Raw genomic sequence first — 20,885 nt, forward strand, 5'->3', positions numbered from 1 at the left:
GGTCCCAAATGCCACTGCAGATCCAGGTTCAAGTTGATGCAACTTTTAATTAAAAGCTTCAGTCTTTGAACAAGAAAGGGAAGCATTTACTCAATTTCCAGACTTCTGGGAAGTCTACCGTCTGCAGGTTTTCTCCATCACTTTCCAGGAACTTGCCCACTATTTTCATAAACATAATATTCAGATTCAAGAGATTCTGGCTTGACTGGAGAGGACACTGGAGTCTTCCAGTTCTTTCAGTGTTTTGCTTGAAAGGCTTGCTGTGACTTGAAGGGGAATTTGTGAAAGAAACTTTGAAGTATGCAAAGATGGTGGTTGTACAGTTAAACATTGAATGAGACCTGGCCAGGATTTAACCAACTTGTCTGCTTCTCTTTTTGTTGTGTCTGGGAGACAGAAAAGGAGACTAGCCATTATATTGTGAAGCTATCATTAAATTTTTTTTTCAAGTGTCAGCTTGTGAATGACACCCATTGGCAAAGAAGACCATGGGAACAAAGAGACAATTCATTGAAGGTTAGACAGTTTCTATGTTGCACACAAAACCAATTGAATTGTATGTGAAAGTATCACATATTTTATACGGTACTATCGTAGTTTTCTTTCCATTGCTGTGATAAGACACTGACAAAAAGCAACTATGGGAGCATGGGGCTTCCCTAACCTTGCAGTGTACAGCCCATCATGAAGGAAAACGAGGCAAAGTACTCATGGAGGTAGGAACCTGGAGGCAGAGAGTGGTACGGAGGCCATGGGTGAATACTTTTTACTGGCTTGCTCCGTATGGCTTGATAGCCTAATTTTCTTATACCGCCCAGGATCACCAGGCCAGAGGTGACACTGCCACAGTGGACTGGTTCCTGCCATGTCACTTATCGATGCGGAAAACTCCCGACACATTTACCTACAGGAAACATGATGGAGTTTTTGTCCCAGTTGAGTTCCTTTTGTCAGATGGTTCCATCTTGTGTTATGTCAACAAAAATATTAACAAGACACATGACCTCCTAAATCATTATCTAATTACTAATAAATTACTATTAAACCATATACTTTCCTTTTTTACTTATCCCCAGTAAATCTCCAGTAAATATTAACATCACAATATAAAACAAAGTATAATTTCAAAAGTCACATAGACTTTAAAAGTTCACTCACCTTAAAAAAAATGAAATCTCTTTACTATATCCAGTATCTTTTACAAAGTCTCTTTACTGTGGATACCTCTAAAATATAAACTAAAAGCAACTTAATGTACTTCTTATTTCAGAAAGGAAGAATCAGGGCACAGTTACAAGCAGATCAAAAGAAAACCGCAATTCAACAATGTGAACCAAATTCTGGAGCTCAGTGTACAACATCTGGTGTTCACTCAGGATCGTCTGGGTTCCAATGTATTTGGCCAGCACCACCTCTCAGGTTCTGCCATTGATGACACACAGAGGTGGCCTCACAGGCTCAGGGCATCTCCACTCCAGAGCTGCAGCTATTCTCAGCAGTCATCCTACAGTTGGGCATTACCTGTATGCTTGAGTATCCACAAATCGCACCTATACCAATAGCCTCCTGGCCTCTCTACAGGAAGACCAAACCTGCCACATGGTGCAAAGCTTTGACCTCACTGTGACCCTTTCTATCCTTGATTCTCCACTGCTATGGCTTCAGCTTCACCATTAGCCTCTCATGGTGCCAAGCCCCCGCTTCTCTCCATGGCACCTCAGCACCACAAAACCAGTAACACATGGGAAATTCTTACACATTGCTGAGTGAATGGAAGCAAGGTAAATAGAGTATACATATATAAAATTATTAAACACTAAAATAGAAAAAACAAAAAAGCAAATTAACACAGCCATTATGAAGTAGATTCAATCCCCAAGTATTCCAATATTTATTTTTCCTGGGCACTTATATGTTTTTAACACAAAGGAAGAAGATGAAATTAAGAGGAAGGGGATAAATAAAAAGGAAGAAAAGAAAGAAAGGGGAGAGGTAAGAGAAAGGAATGGAAAGAGGAGGGAAGAAAAGACACTTAGAGGTTACAGAGTTTTGTTAAAAATAAATATTTGTACTGTTGTTCTTCACATCTAACCAAAACAGGCCCTGACAGATATTCAATTCACAATAGATCCTTCCTAATTGAACCTTTTGTTTGTAGTGCAGGGCATAAATATCTCAAATAAATAGGAATCAAAAGGCTCATCAGACTTGTATACAGGTGTTAGTCCTTTAAGCACTAAAATTTGATTGAAAAGTTTCATACCCACACCAAGTTTTTTTTCGTTTTCCTAAGTAATCAAAAATTTCCCCTTTCTCCTCCCTCCCTTTCTTCCTCCTAACATTTCATTTTATGAAGAATTGCATACAAATTATTCATAATTCTTTTCTATGTTAGCCCCAATGGGGTATGTAGTAGTAAATCATGTTTACTCTTGTGTGGTTGTTTTTTTTTTTTTCTCCTTAGGATCTGTCCTGGCATCTATGTCAGCATCAGTTTTATTATTCATGAGAGCTGATGCAAACTTAAGGTAATTTATTATAATCAATTCATTTTATGTGAATGAGGTGTGTATGTGTGTGTGAATGTATACACTATTTGTATGTCTGGTTTCTGGTGAGATGAGAATCGGGAATCAAATTCTCAGAACAGGAGTTATTGATGGTGGTGAGCGTCCATGTGATGAGCAGAAATCTGTGCTCATAATAACAGAGATCTCTCTCCAGCCCCTAATTTATTATTTTTAATCAAATTATATGGCTTAACTGTAGCCAGTAATTGTGTTCTCTATCATTTATATTAAGCAGACTTATGCATTTGACTAAGTCCAAATTTGACATGTCAGATTCAGGAGATTTGTGAACTTTTAATATCATGAAACCAAGATTGATTTGTATTCTAAAGAACTAAAATTTGATAGTTGTAAAATTGGTTCTAAAACAAAATCAACCCATTTTGGTTGATCTGCTTATCATAAGGTTCCATTGCTTTGATTTCTAGTACCATAGGTGGATTTTATTTTTCTATAATTTTATATAATTAGATAAAATACCATGCTATATTTCATCTATTTCCTTCTCTTAACAAAGTCTTTTTGGCATTTGTCTTTTTATATTGTTGTATTGTGGCTCCTTTCTCTCGCTAGCCTGTTGACAGTCATTTAGATTATTTATGATACTAGTTTATTATGAGTGAAGCTGCTGTGAGGATGTTCATACATGACATTTGGGGACACATACTTTCAGTTCTTTGGATAGATGCCTGAGAATGGAATTGATGAATCTAGGAAAAAGTTCATTTTTAAAATAATAATTTGCATGTGAAAGTAAACACAGTCCAGAAAAGGGAAGAACCTTCTAGAGTTCTATGATATTTACTTTGTTTCTAAGTCTACCCTTCTACCACAATAGGTTTTTGAGTTTTTGGATCTCTCTCTCTCTTTCTCCCTCAATCTTCCCATCTTCTTCCCTTCTTCCCTCCCTCCCATCCTTCCTCCCTTCCTTCTTTCTGTCCTTTTTCTTTCTTCTATCAACTATAGGTCTGCCTAACATGGGAATATTGACCTACCCTCTTTATTGAATGATGTGGCAAGACAATTGTATAACCAGTTCTGTAAAGGTTTTTGCTTCATTAACTTTGTAAATGTTAGAAAATTAAAATTTATGTGTTTCAGATGAACTTTCACTTATTTCAAATTGTTATCACCAGGTTATAAGCATTAAAGAAAGTTATTAAATAACTCCCACCCTCTTTGAGGGGCAGGGGGAGAGAAGTGTTTTTTTTTCTTTTTTAGCAGTTTCTTTCCCTTTCTCCCCAGAATATAATTACCTTAACTCAAATAAACTGAATTAAGTAGCTACACAAACATTAAAAGGACCTTTGTGTGTGTATGTGTGTGTGTGTGTGAATGTTTGTGTGTACGTGTTTGTGTGCTTTCAGGTGCACATGTACCATTGCAGGTGTGTGGAGGTCCGATGGCAATCTCGGGCATTAGTCTTCATCTTGAACCTTATATGAAACAGGGTCTCTTCTTGTTCCATGATTGCCTATCGAGACTGGACAGTTTGTGGCTGTCCAGGAGTTCTCTTGTCACCGTCCTCCATCCCATCATAGAAGTGTTAGAGATAGAGATGCAGGCTGCCACGCCTGTTTTTGTGAGGGCTCCAGAGATACAAACTAAGATCCCCAAGCTTGTACAGCAAGATCTTTATCCACTGAGCTGGATCTCCATTTTAGACATACTTTTTAACAAATACTCCAGAGACTCCTTCATTCCTGGGAGTTTAAGAACCACTGTATCAATCTAGATCAGTAATGTAGTTGTAGATCCTGATATATTTATATCACCTAGGAAGTAATCACAAACCACAGGACACACCTGTTAATGAGTGTGCTACCATCTCTGGGCATAAATATCGGGAATAAATACTGAATAAATCTTCTTGGATGGTTACAGTGGGTAGTCACACATACGCAGCAATAGTCTTCTAAGTAGTGCCTTTAGCTAGGTGAAAGCCATAGTAACTGCACTGCTGATCTTCACTGCGCATGCCCATCATCTCAGCAGCACAGGAAATCATTGAGGGAAAGCCATCTATGTCCTGTGCACAAAGCCAACATCAGTAACTAGAGCTTCCTCCAGGCCACAGTCATGTCATTGCCATTTGCTTTGCTCTCCTGACTGTGGAAATCACATGTCTGTAACACTTAAACCAAAAAGCTCACAGGTCTGATGTTGGCTTAGTAAATATAGTATAAATATAAAGTTGTCTAGGTAGTTCTTTATTTCTGAATTTTATCTATATACGCACACGACGCACTTAAAACAGGCTCAGGGAATAGAAGTTTCTGAAGTCATTACCATGAGTAGATTATAAACTCTCAACCACAGATGGAAATCCTTAATATGTAAAATGTATGTGATGAGCTGTGCAGTTGCAAAATGCACAGATTTCAGAGTGTAACATTCACTTCGTGGGAGGAAGCTTTAGTAAAGCAGCCCAATAGAAAAATATTCAATAAAGGGCAATTCTGATATATATGTATGATAGTTTCAACCAATCACATCTAGCTAGGGCGTGGCCACCTAGAGCCCAGGTAGAAAAACCTGGGGATGCAGGTGCACACTCTTTCTCTTCGGGGTGCTCACTGAACCTATCGGATTTTGGAACTCCCATTCTTATAGTGTAAGTTTCCCCCTCTTTAACCATTAAAGTATTCCTGTTATTTTTGAGCTAGCCTGGTTACTTATACCGACCTAATTCGCAACATATGTATATGTATATATATATATGTGTGTGTGTGTGTGTGTGTGTGTATTCATTTTTTAACTAAATTTCCATTTTAAAAACTTATCAACTAGAGGACATTTAAAAGAAATCCCACACTATCCCAGAATTGAGAAATAGATGCTTATTTATTTAGGGGTATACTTACAAATCAGAATCCTCTCCTGGAATGGAGATCAGAAACCGAAATTTGCAACCAGAACAGAGAGGTTGGAAAAAGAGAGTGAACACGTGCTCTACATCAGCTTATATAATATAAAAGACCACGCCCCAGTGGGCTGGTAACCACTAGCTCTAAGACTTCTTACAGCAATCAACATTGGCCCACTTCACCCACAAAGCAATTCAAGGAATCCCCATGTCTCATTTGTAAATGCACCATGTTCTGCCTACCATGCCTCCATGATAGCCACTGCCTCAAACTTAAATAATTTAATTCTTCAATGGAATCCAATATTCTGGCATTCTGTGTGATTACATATATGTATTCATCAATCCAAGCCATTGTATGCAAATATAGTAACCAAATAACCTTTTATCTTCTTGACAAAAAAACCTTCAGAATTCTGAAGTCAGCTTTCTTGTCTTACCTTCGATTTCCCACCCCCAAATAATGACACAGAGAGTTATTATTAATTATGAAAACTTGTCCTTAGCTTAGGCTTGTCCCACTAGCTCTTACAACTTAAATGAACCCATTTCTATTAATCCATGTTTTGTACAAAATTATTATCTCACAAGAGAATCTAGGAAAGAACCAGATAGTATTTCCAAAGTACCCCAAGACTTTTAACCAGCCCTACTTGGGGGTGCCATGATATGGAATGTCATTTGAAGCATTCAGTAACTTCATTTTACAGTGAACCAGAAAACTAGCTACACAAGAGAACACTTATGGTTTCCTTGACTTCAGATGTGGTTTGTGCAGCCTGCTGACAAAGCCAAGCCAGCCATCAGTGGATGGTGCGAATGGTGATTTTCCTAATTAAAACCATGTTTAAAAAAAAAACTAAAAATAAATCTTTCTCATACTCTGTAGTCCCTAACATACATAATGACTTTGATCTATAAATAAAAGAATAGTTCATTTAAAGCAGAGAATAAGTCATCTTTGAGAAATCCCGGGCACCCTCTCCATCAATGCAGATGTATCAATCCTGTTTCTGGAATTTCACAGGCTTTTGTCTTTGCTCCCTGCCCTTTCAGCAGCCCCTGTCAATCCTCCCTGCAGTTGGCTTCTGGCCATGCCTTTCTGCACTCTTAAAACAAACTATAATTGGCATTTGCTTGGCTGGGAGTCAACTGATTTTTATTGCTATCTTCCCCAGTTGCCTTAGCCATCGGATGTCTTGACAGTTGGCGAAGGCAGACTGTGGTTCTGATATGTCACATAAAATTGGCCGGGGAATATTTTCCTTCAGGAAAAAGTGAAAGTGAAATCCCATCCTGGCCCACCCTCTTTCCAAAACAATAAACATTTCCTGGCTTCCCTAATCATTGAAAGCAGTGCAGTTGCTATGGGACGGGCAGCTGAACTTTAAGCTTGGAAGGGCCATCTGTCCTCCTATTTCATCTCGAAAGCTATAAAGGTGATTAGATCTTTGCAATGGATAGTGATCAATTGGGGAAATATTATGGCCTCATATTACAGAAACGTATAACCCAGCAACTCTTGAAAGACAGTATTTTGTGATTTTGAATTTCAGTGTTTAAAAAAGCATTTTTTAAAAGAAATACATATTATGTGGAATTAAACTTGTCTCTGAATCTGCAACTTCAGAGAGGGACAGGAATGAGATGTAGTGATAGAGGAGACCCTATTAGATTCCATCTTTTCACAAAAATGTGAGAAGTATTTTTTTACTGCATAAGATCATTGTATATCTAAAAGAAGGATCAAGGAAGAAAGGGGCATTTTATCCAGAACAGATGACAAAAGTTAAACGGGCTGGGGTTAGTGGGAGTAGAGGCAAACTATTTTATTAGCTGAAAGTCTTCGAGAATCCTGAGCCTGCAATATGACCAATAATGAAATAAACAAATGATGTTGTTTTATAGAACTGAGCCAAAAACAGCTAAAGGCTCCAGGATTTGTTTAATGTCCATATAGTACTGATTATGACTCTGTGAAGGATGTATAACATTTGACCTTTAGCATACAGGGTGAATTTAAGCATAGTTCTTGCTAAGAGATTATAAATTTTTCTATGTAATCTTACATAGGGGCTACACCATTCAGGTCAGTCTGTGCCAAGTATATAAATAGAAGTCATGTCGGTGGTAAAAATTATGGAGTAACAACTGGTTGTAATTTTAAAAAGAGTTTCCAATGACAAAGAGCCCCAAAGCTATTTCAGTGTCTTCAAGTAACAATGAAATCAAATCTAAAAATATCAGAGAAAAAAAAATGGAGACTCTCTACGTGGGAAAGGGGTTTGAAAAGATGATCTTTATGATTTTGAAATAGTGAGACTGTGTGTTAAAGTCATGTATATGCAGATATTGCAGCATGGGAAGGAAGAATCATTAACAGAAGTCAAGAGAGTTTCCCATTTTTGTGTCATGAAGAAAACCATAAACATTTAGTAGAAGGAAAAATGGTTGATCACATCAAGTAGATAGGCTCTTGATAAATCACCAAAGATAGAGGTAGAGGATTGAGGAGGATGCCAATGTATTGAAGCATTCTGGCTGGTTTTACTTTGAAACTTTAAACTGCAAAAGGAAAGAAAAGAAAAATCTAAAGTAGATGTTTTATTTAACAATGAGCATTGTTTCTAAGAGGCTAATTCAATTGCTAAACAAAAGCAGTTGGTAGCATGTGGTGATGCTGATAATCATGACTAACATTTATTGACCTTTGAGTCAGGGCTGGGCACACTGTCTATTACTTGTATGCATTATCCATTTAATAATAACACATAATTATATCACTATATCCTGTGCTTCTCAATCAATAGCTGGTGAATAATATGTAATGAACAATAGCAGCTTTAAAGAGGCTAAGCCATCCCCTTCCAATGAAGGTAAAAGAGACAAGAAAGGGAGAGATCAGAAATACAATATGTTAGATTACATGAAGGCAACAAGTGAGTTCAGATCATTGGGAATCATGTGTATCTAGATCAGAAAGGAGGTCCCCTTAAACCAATAAGAACTGTTGATCTTCAAGTAAATGCAGACTCCATCATGTTCAAATGTCATTGAGACGTGCAAATCTTCCTCGTTGTTCTATTTTGGAAAGTGTTGCCTTGACACTGGCCCAAGCAACCACAGTGGCTTTCTATAAACAGCCATCATAGGTCTCTATAAGTAGTTCCAGGCAAAAAATATAACCTAAGCTTTAAAATGCCATAGAAGATTCCCTTACACTTGCGCACCAAGACACTGAATGGTTGAATGAAAAAAGTCCATATGGATTTTCTTAATGTTTCAGGGAAATAGTCCCACTGTGGTTGATGCATTTACACGAGCACTGATTAAGAGCCGTTTGTCTTGGCTTCACCTGTCGACATTGATCAATAATCTGTTTTAACACTCAACTGCATAAAAAAAAAATTATATTTTCTTTCCATTGGAAAATATTCTTTGAAGCTCACACAGTCATTTAGGATGTTATGAAGACTGCCATTTATAGAAACATAAGCCCAAAGCAGTCAATGTTTCAGGAATGAAAAAAATAATAGGAAAAAAACTGGAATCTGCTCATAAAAATCTTTAACTGTTCAGTCCCTAGATTAGTCATCCATCCATATAGGCTGTGGTCAGAGTTCAAATCAATCTTTAAAAATGATAATGGCGATATTATCCTTAATACACCCGTGTGCACGCACGCACACACACACACACACACACACACATTGACTTTCTTTCAAGGTTTTGGCAAGAGATTTCAGAATAGTTTAGTCAAAACAATTTAAGAGTTTATTTATGTCAATATGAAGACAAATAAGAATGTTTTGTATATGCATGGTTAAATCAATAGTGAAATAATTAATGTTTTGGATAATACTGAAGTAGAATATAATACTTGTTTCAAAGTGCTCCTCACACAGGCAATATGGATAGAGGACCAGAGGATTGAGTTAACTAGCATAAAACAAAACAAAACCTACAACTAATGAAGACATGGATAGGTAAGATATCTATTTGTTTTCTAATCAAGCTTGCAAGACTCGGGTCTAATGCCTGTGTGCCTTCCACATGGTTGGATGCTGAGATCTGCTATATAAGGCCTTTGTGTATGATCCTGTCATGATGTGTGCCTAATAGCCAATGCCGTCTCTTTTCTGAGACTCATTCTTCCATTTAAAGAAAAAATATGTAAGAATAAACAATTTACAAAAAAAAAAAAAAAACACTTTTCTCTTTCTCCAGATAATTAAGCAAAATCCTTTGGAGATATGTTCTGGGTGTTAAAAAAAAAAAACCTCAGTAGTAAATATGAATAAAATGTATTTATTTTAGTGTTGGGTGAAATATATGTCCCCTCCCCCTCTTCCTTTCCACCACCCTTTGTCTGTTTGTCTATCTCTCTATCTCTGTCTCTGTCTCTGCCTCTCACCCTTCTCTCTCTTTCTCTTTGTGCACATCCCTTCCTCCCTCTCTCTCTTTTGCCCTCCAATTTTTGTGTGTTTTTCTATCTCTCTGTCTCTGTTTATCTGCCCCTGCTTCTCCCCCACTCTCTTTGTGTGTTGTGTGTGTGTGTGTGTGTGTGGTTTGTATGTTTATATGTGTTGACCATAATAAGAGGTCTCTCAAGAAAAAACAATAGGCATCTTCTTTCATTTAGACTCCTACTTTCCACTAGAGAATGGCCCCAATCTGATGAATGATACAAAGAAGGATTTTGATAAAACACACACGAGTTGCTGTAGAAATTTTTCTTTTTGATTAAAGTAGGCGCATTATTTTATGGACTTGGAATCATATGGAGAAAGAGGAAAAACAGCTGTGGATTTCTTTTGAAGTTGTCCCTCATAAGCTTATATTTTTAGTCTGTGTTTTAAAAAGAGCTATGTCACCTGGTTGAAAAAGAGACAAAATCAGTAAATGGACTATGTAAGTCCTACACGTACTGCTTCTAGAAACTTCATTGTCCTGAGGCTTGGAAAATGACTCTGTAGGTAAAGGACTTGCAACAAAAGCCTGTAGACTAGAGTTCAGGTCCCAAAAGCAACATGTCAAAGCCAAATGTGCAGCTTTGAGCAAATCCCCTTACACTGGTAAGGACAAGAGGATCCTGGGGGCTCACAGGACAGGCAGTGAAAAAAGGCCAGGTTCTGTGATAAATCCTGCCGCAAAAATAAGGTGGAGAGCAACTGAGGAAGATGTCTGATGTTGGTATCTAGATATCTCCCTTGCATGTACAAACACACACACACATATGCATACACATGAGCATAAAAACATATACACAGATACAGTATGTATACTAGCTAACACAGAAGCATACACCTCAAACAAAGAAATTCTTCAGAGTACTGCACATCAAAGTAGTGTAATTCCGTAGCAAATGAGAGTATGTGTGTGTGTACGCGTGTGCGCATGCATATATATGTCTGTTCGTGTATGTGGGCAATTAGTTACATTTTATGGAAAGTATTTTTCCAGGCATGCAACCAGACTGCTGTAAACACCATAAATCATCAGAACCATAATGCAGAGCAGAAGTCACCCTTAAGCCCTGTTGATAGGCAGAGTCCTGCAGAGTGGATTAATTTCTTCCACTGTTGCTTCTTTTGGCTGTCACAGTTCTGGTCAAGTAGATACTCTTATTTCAGACAGGAGAACAAGGGAAATACACTGCAGATTCGATCTGCAAAGACATCAGGTTTCAGCACATTTATTTTAAACGGATTTGTTTTTCTGGGGCACTATGTGTGCAAGATTAAATTAAGTGTTCATTTGATTAATTATATCATTTTTGACACATTTGAAAGGCCATCAATATATTTTTCGGTGGCTGACACTCTGGAAAGAAATTTTAAAAAAAAAGAATGCTATCTAGTTTTGGGAACAATAGACACTTAGACTAGGGCCAAATTAATGGCATTTTTCTCGTGTAGCTTTAGCAAGACAATTCTACATGGAAGGCAGGATCTATTCAACTCATTCAGAAAATATTAATGGTCTCCTTTAAAATAATTTTTTTTTGTATAAGTCATTCACATGCTCATTGATGTCATTTTAATTTTTAAATTAGCTTATTAAAGACTAACATTGTAGCCAGGACTTAGAGGTAAAGTAAGAACAATTGTCCTTGGTCGCTAATAAGACACTTCATATACCAACTACAATTTGCTACAAGAAAATTAAAACAGAGCATCTTCATATGGTTTTCAGATTCATTTTTTTCTTTCTTTTTTTTTTTTTCCGAGACAGGGTTTCTCTGTGGTTTTGGAGCCTGTCCTGGAACTAGCTCTTGTAGACCAGGTTGGTCTCGAACTCATAGAGATCCACCTGCCTCTGCCTCCCGAGTGCTGGGATTAAAGGCGTGCGCCACCACCGCCCGGCCAGATTCATTTTTTTCTGATAGAAAGTTTAAAGTCCTCTTATGGAAGATAATCTTCAATCTTCTTAGTCCATATAATGTTATTGGTATGTGCAGGTTTTCTGAGCTGACAAGTAGTTTTTTGAAAACCAGTTGGAATGCCCTTCCTGGGAAGGACTATTTCTCCTACTCTCAGCATTTCTTAGTAGCTGTAGTTCTTTGTCTACGGTTGAGATCTTTTGGGCTTAACCCACCCACATTAGCATACCTATTGGTATTTCACTACTTCAGCATGTGTTCAGGTGAACACATTTTGTTGGTGAGATTTCATGGGATTAGATTTTTAAACACCTTGTAGATACACACCAAACTACCTATTCTTTTGGCTCTTACAATCTTCCCAACCAGGATGGTCCCCCAGAGCCTTAGGTACAGACATTGTGTCCTTATACCTACAAATATGTGTGGCACTCATTCCTAATCAAGGAAACTTCTCTTTGCAGCGCCTGGAAAACATTACATAAAACTAAAACCAATCAAAATGCAGAGTTGTGGAGCCCAGTCTCAAGTTCCAACTGTTTCATCTACTATATTTACATATTTTGAAAAACTGAAGATGGACAGGGCTTATTGTTTTACCCAGTTTTTTTTAGAGGGAAGCATTTCTTTATTTTTCTCAAGATAGAATTTTTGCACTGAGGATTTTATAAAATGAATTAATTTAAAAAATTTTACATGTATTAATGTTTCCCTCCATGTATGCATATATTCATAAGTATATGTCTGGTTACCAAAGAGTTCAGAAGAGGGAATCAGATACCCTAGGACTAGAGATATAGAGAGCTGAGGTGCTAGAAACCAAACCAACAAGTGCTCTTAACCACCGAGCCATCTCTCTAGGACCATTGCTGGGCAATCTTAGACACACACACACGCACACACACACACACATTTTTTTTTCTAAACTGCAATTTCTTTTGGACAGACTGTATACCCTGTCATGCTTATTTGACCTTAGGAAGACAGATTTGATTTTGATGCTTCTGAAATTTGCTGTAGATGTTGAATCATTTCATATGCACAATTTATACCTGTGTGTTTTTAAAATTGACTATACAGATATGTATCTGATCCATTGAAAATGCAAAGAATTATGCCATCTCACCAATAAATAGCTTTTTATTTGGAAAAATTTTATTTGATCTAACATGTACTACATATAAGCTTCTTGATGAAAATAGTGATGCTATTATAAAGTCTAAGGCAAAATATGATGTAAATCACTTTGAGCACAAACTCTAATTCAGAGCATGCTAACCGAGAAACAAAGTATTACATTCTCCTGTAGCTACCCACACACACCAGACCACACGTTTTATTTCCAGCTGACAAAGTAAAAGAGAAATTGGCAGGTAAGAGTACATGGCAATGAACAGGGAAGAAGACACTCAGTCCTCTGTGCCTAGCGTCTATTTTAAGACCACTGTAATACCCAGTTCTGCTTAAGCAAATCTTGAGAAATTCAGCTTTACAAAGAGATACTTTATTAGCTCAGACCTGCAATATCAAGCATCACAAAAGTAGTCTAAGCTTTCTTCTATCACCATCACAGGAACTTCTTAAATAAGGGGTGGAGAGAGAGACTTTTTGTTTCAATTTGATTTTAAAGGCACGAGTAATGGTTCTTAAAACTCTGTGTTAAAGAGGTGTGCAATAGTCATCAGGCTCCTTTGAAACGATTTCAAAGTCATTCCAATCAATATTGAACAACAGATTAACGAGAGAGCCAATGTTGAAAATGTATCCCATAATAAAAAATATATAAATACATACCATATTAAGATTATGTCATCTTATAATGATTGCATCTTAATAACTTAAATTTCGGCTTTGCAGACGCCACTGTTCCCTTTCACCGCTTGCTGCAGCCATGGTCAACCCCACTGTGTTCTTCTACATCCCGGCCGATGGCGAGCCCTTGGGCAGCGTCTCCTTCGAGCTGTTTGCAGACAAAGTTCCAAAGACAGCAGAAAACTTTCGTGCTCTGAGCACTGGAGAGAAAGGATTTGGATATAAGGGTTTTTCCTTTCACAGGATTATTCCAGGATTCATGTGCCAGGGTGGTGACTTCACACGCCATAATGGCACTGGCAGCAGATCCATCTACGGAGAAAAATTTGAGGATGAGAACTTCATCCTGAAGCATACAGGTCCTGGCATCTTGTCCATGGCAAATGCTGGACCGAACACAAACGGTTCCCAGTTTTTTATCTGTACCACCAAGACTGAGTGGCTGGATGGCAAACAGGTGGTCTTTGGGAAGGTGAAAGAAGGCATGAACATTGTGGAAGCCATGGAGCGTTTTGGGTCCAGGAATGGCAAGACCAGCAAGAAGATCACCATTTCCGATTGTGGACAACTCTAATTCTTTTGACTTGCGGGTTTCTTACCCACCAGACCATTCCTTCTGTAGCTCAGGAGAGCACCCCAGCTCCATGTGCTCACAGTACCCTGTAATCTCTGCTCTCACTGAAGTTCTTTGGGTTCCATATTTTCCTCATTCCCCTTCAAGTCTAGCTGGATTGCAGAGTTAAGTTTATGATTATGAATAAAAACTAAGTAAGAAAAAAAATAACTTAAATTTCCTGACTTCAAGGGACTTTGAGTAGACTCTATTGATGTTTGAGAGAGGGTTCAGCAGTGAAAAGCACTGACTCCTCTTGCAGAGGACCAGGATTCTTTTTCCAACACCTTCATGGCTGCTCACAACCATGTGTGACTCCAGTTCTAGAAAATCTAAAGCTCTCTTCTCGCCCCTCTTTGTGATTTACACACAGAGTGCACATACACACATGCAGACAAAATACTTAAGCAAAATAAAAATAAATTTTACAAAGAGTTTACATAGACAAGAAATAAGCGCACCATTAGACCTCAACCTATGTCCAATTATTTAAGTCAGATAAATACACGTTGAAGTCAAGAAAAGTGTGTGCCTGGCACTCAGAAGAAGTGTTCACAGGGGACTCAGATGAGAAGTACAATCGAAGCCACACAGCAGTTGTGAGACTTAGAAATAATCTAGCAGGCATAGCAAGATGTGAGATACCTTGGTATTTCATATCAACTTCATGGCGCAGAAGAAAATTTGATGCTTGAACCTCAAAAAATCATAATTGCAATGAGGAGTTTGGAAGAGGGTAAACAGTCTTAAAAGTAAAGAGCTTCATCTAATATTGCTTGTATTGAAGTTTGTTTTTCTGATACTTGCCAATGAGTTCACATTTAATGTAAGAAATCATGTCATGTATATGATTCTGCCCACATTTTTTTTCTGTGACACTCTTGTGATATTTTAAATTATGCTACTTAGTTGCAGCACCACAATTGAAATCCAGATATTGTGGTTTATTTTAGAAATAATGTCACCATCCCAGGCATGCCTTCACACACATATCATTTGCGAGGCAGAGGCAGAGGCAGAAAGATCAGGATTTAAAGACCATCCTTGGTCACACAGCTAGTTCAGCCAGAGCTGTTTACAATACGTCCAAAGACAAAGTAAAGCACACAAGCAAAAACACATAAAATCAGCCCCAAAAAATGAAGCAAGAAAGCTAGACAATATCCCAGTGGTTAAGAGCTTACTGCTCTGCTGGAGGGCCAGAGTTTGCTTCTCAGCCATATGGCAGGAAGTAGCCTTAGGGGATCTAATGCCCTCTTGTGACCTACTTGGGAACTGCACCCATGCAGCATATACACATACATGGAATTACTTTTTTGTTGTTGTTGTATTTTGAGACAGGGTTTCTGTGTAACACCTCTAGCTGTCCTGGAACTAGCTCTTGTAGACCAGGCTGGCCTTGAACTCACAAAGATTCACCACCTGCCTCTGTCTCCTAAATGCTGGGATTAAAGATGTAATGACTGCTTATACATTATCACCGATAAGTAGAAATCATGTGTGTGCTTTTAATTAATTGCATAGACCTTTATTTTGATATCTAAGGTAAAGTTATTTGAGGCTTTATGTTGGTCTGTCTCTTCTTTCTTCTGAACATTTAAGTCTGTACTAGGATCTTTATCTGCCTTATTTTTTAAATAATTGATTTCATTCATTGGAAATTTCATACCTCCTACCTATATGCATATATATACATAAATAATTCTGATTACTCTTACCTGTTATGTTCTCTTATTTTCTCTCTCTCTTCCTTTCAACACTCCCTCCTTCATATTGGCCATTTATCATGTTCATGTTCTTCTGTTTCTCTCTTTGTTTCATTATTTTTTGACCCAGTGAATTTTACCGGGGCCATCTGAGTGACTATGATTATGGGACTATCCTCTGGAGCGTGGTGGTTCACCTGCAGATATACATCTGAAGATAACAATTCCACCTTCCCCGAGTATATCAGTGGTCAACAGTTCAGTCATGATGATTGGCTCCCATGGCCTCCTACCCCGTACATGCCTGACGGTGGACAGGTCAAGTCTGAATACATCAGTGGCCAACAGTTCAGTCATGATGATTGGCTCCCATGGCCCCTACCCCGTATATGCCTGATGGTGTGCAGGTCAAGTCTGAATACATCAGTGGCTAATGGTTCAGTCATGATGATAGGTTCCCATCATCCCCTACCCCATACATACCTGACTATGAACAGGTCAAGTCTTATGCACAGCTATAAGACAACCATGGTTCCTATGAGTTCATGACTGTAATGAAAATGTAATGTTTTGACAAATGTATATATCTCCAGAACGGCCATGTTAGACTGTAAAATACTTGTACTATCTCAGATACTTTTCATTTTGTGTTCATCTTGAGAATGTTCAAAATATGCCCTCTGTACTTGTAAACCATATATCATATTATGACTGACTACCGTTGTGTACAATGAAGGTTTTTAAGTTTTATTTATTTATTTGTTTATTTTTGCTAACTGAAATTTTATATTCGCTGGCCAACTCTCACCAATCTATACTTTGGAACTGTTCTTTTGAGCTGTACAGCTTTCGATTCTACATATTCATGAAACTTTGGACTATTTTTGCCTCAGCATTCATTTATTTCACTTCACTTAATATTCTCAAGTTTTTCTTAAGTTATTGAAATGAGTATTCTTTTTAATAAGGTTTATTTCAATTTATTATTAGGTATATACGTCATCTTATTGATCACTCATCTTCTACACCTGCAGTTTTCACATAGTGTAAGCTAACCTGAGAATATGATTTCAATATCTATTTAACACACTGACTCTGTATACTTTGGATAAATAGCAAGTGGTGGGACTGTTGGTCCATTCAGAAGCTCTATTTTCAAGTTTTTAAGAAAAGTTTTAATTTATTTTTATTTTATGTGTCTGAGTGTTTTTCTGCATGCATGGTAGCTGTAGATCACCTGAAACTGGGGTTAATAATGGTTGTGAGCCACTGTGTGGGTGCTGGAAATTGAATCCTGGCTTTCTGCAAGAACAGTGGGTACTCTTAATGACTAAGCCTTCTCTCCATTACTTTATGTTCAAGTTTCAAGGAATATTCTTACAGACATTATTAATTTGTATTCCCACCACAAGGATGTAAGCATTCCATTTCTCAAATGCTTTATCTCCAGCTTTTATATATTCTATAATAGCCATCCTAGCAGATGCACTTCAGGCAGTCTATCTTAGTTATCATCTGAGAGAGTCTGAAACCCAGAGTGCTGCAGGATTTAATAGAAGATTCTATCTCTAATCTCAGTTCTATAACATTTGTTAGTAGATATAGGGAAGTTTAAATAAATCACGCTAAGAAGCTATAAACCCTTGGCTACAGTTAAAAACATCACTAATATAAAATGTATAGTTACATATCAAATATTTGTACCAATTTAACTAAATTCCATAAAGATTTTTCTAGAGTCATCTAATGCTTAAGTTAGCATGCCTTGTGTTTAGTAAAATTGTAATTTTAAAAATATTTTTCTTATTTGTATTAGTTCTTTGAGAATTTCCTAAAATAAGGTTTCTCTACCCCCTACTCCTTCCAGAGCTACTGACTTCCTGTGCTTTCCTACTCACACAAATTTTTGTCTTCTTCAGTTTTAAAAAATCTCACCAGTCTGTGCTGCCCACACGCTCTTGGATGTATGGCCTTCTCTGGAGTGTGGCCTTTCCACCAAGACGAAACCTTTAAAGAAAAATAACATGTTGAGTACAAGAGTCAAAGGGAATTACTCAAAGAAATGCTGACTGAAATTACAGGCGTAGCTATTTTTAACAAGGCTGTGTATTTCCCATCACAGTCAGGTTAACAGTCAAATAAACAGACAGTTGTTGTGAAATGCACCTATTTTCAATTTCTTTCAAGTTCTAAGTCAATTTTTAACAAGAAAAAAGAAACCAATCCCAAATAAAGAAATGTTACATATAAGAATAATTTATTTAAGTGTAGCAGGGCAATATTTTGAATTTTGTGCTTCTGCTGGTTGCTTAGTAAGCAAAACACATGACAGGGTCAAAAATAGGCAATGGCTTTTTAGAAGAGTTGAGGCCATGAGGCACTTCATCCTTACCTTGATTCTCTTTAATCTCCTATTTTTTAGAATGTGTTCTCAGCACACAAACACTATAAACACAAATCACAGTCAAGAAGCAAGATGTGTAATAGAGAACAACCAGAAGAGACACTGAACACCACAGGGAAGAAAGCGGCAATGACTTCACAGCATGAGGCCCTTAAGGGAGAGTTTTATAAAAGTTAGAAATTCCATGATGCAAATAGAGCATCTCAGGAGGCTAGAGATGCTAAGAGAGATGAAAGCTCTTGGAAAGATACTGCAAATACACTTCCTTAAAGGAAATTTTAAGGTGTACCTACATGGGGAAGAAGGAATATTGCCCATCATTAAAACTGTAGAATGGTTTAAGTCTGCCTCCTCCTCATCTTGTCTCCAGCCCCTGATTGTTATGATTACAAGTTTGTGATACCTTACCGAGACACAAAATATTTTAAGTATTCACCTAAACATTGGCAAAAAAAATGTTCTTAAAGTTCTTCCTATCATAATGGAAATGAAGTGGTACTGCCTATTTAGACATGTGTATGCAACCATCTATTTGTCAGTCATCTATCTACTTGTCAATCAAATCTATCCACCAATTATCTGCCTATCTATCCATCCATCCATCTATATATCTGTTATCTATGTGTCTACTAATATATTCTACAATTCACCTACTAATCTATCAGCTATTTATCTATCTCTATCATCTAATTACCAAGCTAATCTGTCATTTATCTCTGTATCTACCAGTCCAGTTTCTCTATCAGATATTTGTCTCTCTGCCATCTCTCTTGAGTCTTACGGTAGTTTTTCCCATCGTAATAGTATCAAGGAAGGGACAGACATTCTCAATTTCCTTATGCTGATGTTAGGCCAGATAAACATATCTTCAGAATGAAATGACTACTGTTGTCTTTGCTTCCACTAATGGTGATGTCACTTAAGGTTGTCCTTGCTGAACTTAACCCTGGTGAGTGTAGTCCAGATAGTCCATCCATTTTCTCTGACTCCCTTTGCCATGAGCAGCTACCTCTGTTGCAGGTTTCTGCAGTGGTGCCCTGACAAACCAATAGTCTAAATTCTCCCAGACCTGGATCGAAGTCAATCTATCTTCTTTTACTTTGAATATCTTGGTATTTTGCTACAGTAGCATAAAATTCACTAAGACAGACCAGACCCATCTTTCTTGTCTTTAGCCCCTCTTTTGACATGATTATGGTAGGCCACACTTTCAGCATTTAATCCTAGAATGTTGGACTTCTCCATATTCTTCACCACATCCTTGACTCATTGTAAAAACATGCTTTACTCTACCATATTCAATTTCATTGACATGACATATTCTGTATTTAAATTATTTTGAACTCCTGTGAGGGGACAGAAGTTAGGTGGCAAATCTTTCCAATCACCTTCTTTGTCAACAATTACAGGAATTCACCTCATAGACTATTTTTTTTCCTGTTGAGTTTCTTCAACATGTGTTTGTTTGTTCATTTAGTTTGTATTTGTGCATAATCTTAGCCACACCACTTACTCCACTTCAGTCTTTACCTGTATTCTAAGCTCTACTGGAACAAGAAGCAAACATATATCTGTTCACTTAGCACCCAAAAGCCACTTCCCAGAAGAATGAATGAAACAATAACGAAAGTTAAACCTAAAAAATAAACATGAGGACAGGCATGAGAGAACACGCACCTGAAAACCTGGAACTTGGGGGGGCTAATGAAGGAGACTCCAAAGTTAGGGGCTCGCCTGGAGTACCTATTGAGATTCTGAATGTGAAACTGAACACTTAAAGGGGATGCCTATAAAATAAGAAGCCTACTTTTTTTATTACTTGGTTTGCATAAGAAATTTGATTTTTTTACATTTAGAGAGAGAATGAAAAGGGAGCTTACTGCTAAATGTCTTTCTGGAATGAGAATGGTCAGCAGTGGCGGTAATTCTCACTATCTCCTCAACGCACCTGCAAACACTTGCCTTCCTGATAAATTGGGGTAAGGAAATTGCTCTGTTATCTAGAATTTAAGAAACTAATGAATAATTAAATGCATTTAAATTGGGGGTTTATTTTTTTAACATTCTGGTAGTTTTACCACAGAAGAATCTATACTATGTGACAATTCCATAGTCCTAAGGCAAGGTCACCTTTATTAATGACTCTGACACAGTATATATATTTGGAACATTCTTTGCCAAAACAAGTGTAAGAACGCTGAAATGTTCAACTAAGGGAAATGCCTACTTATTTGTGTGTGCATGTGTTTAATAACTATATATCAAGCACTTGTTTGTATGAGAGAATGTTTTAGTACTCAAGCCACTTTTTAAACGAGTCATTCATAAGCCTCTCCCCAGAATGTGCAGTTTAGAAAGAGAGAATGAGGAAGGAGAATAAAATTTTAAGTCTCTCAAAATGTAATAAACTAAATACCAAGTAATTATGTGGCATGCTGAATGCACGGTTGAAAAGACTGTATTAGGAATATGCGATTGTATAATTAACAGATGTGCAGATTTGGGGAGGAAGAAGTCCTAACTTTTTTTCTA

The 20,885-nt window shown here is 37.4% G+C and overlaps 1 protein-coding gene across 1 annotated transcript; it reads left to right on the top strand.

Moving 5' to 3' along the window:
- Positions 1–12,998: 12,998 nt before the first annotated feature.
- On the top strand, positions 12,999–14,207 carry LOC130877650 (peptidyl-prolyl cis-trans isomerase A-like). The gene has a single exon (XM_057775115.1). It carries the CDS (start codon positions 13,710–13,712, stop codon positions 14,202–14,204), a length of 495 nt encoding a protein of 164 aa, XP_057631098.1. The 5' UTR covers positions 12,999–13,709; the 3' UTR covers positions 14,205–14,207.
- The last annotated feature ends 6,678 nt before the right edge of the window (positions 14,208–20,885 follow it).

This window comes from Chionomys nivalis, chromosome 7 (assembly GCF_950005125.1).
Source record: "Chionomys nivalis chromosome 7, mChiNiv1.1, whole genome shotgun sequence".
In the NCBI taxonomy this organism is placed as follows: domain Eukaryota; kingdom Metazoa; phylum Chordata; class Mammalia; order Rodentia; family Cricetidae; genus Chionomys; species Chionomys nivalis.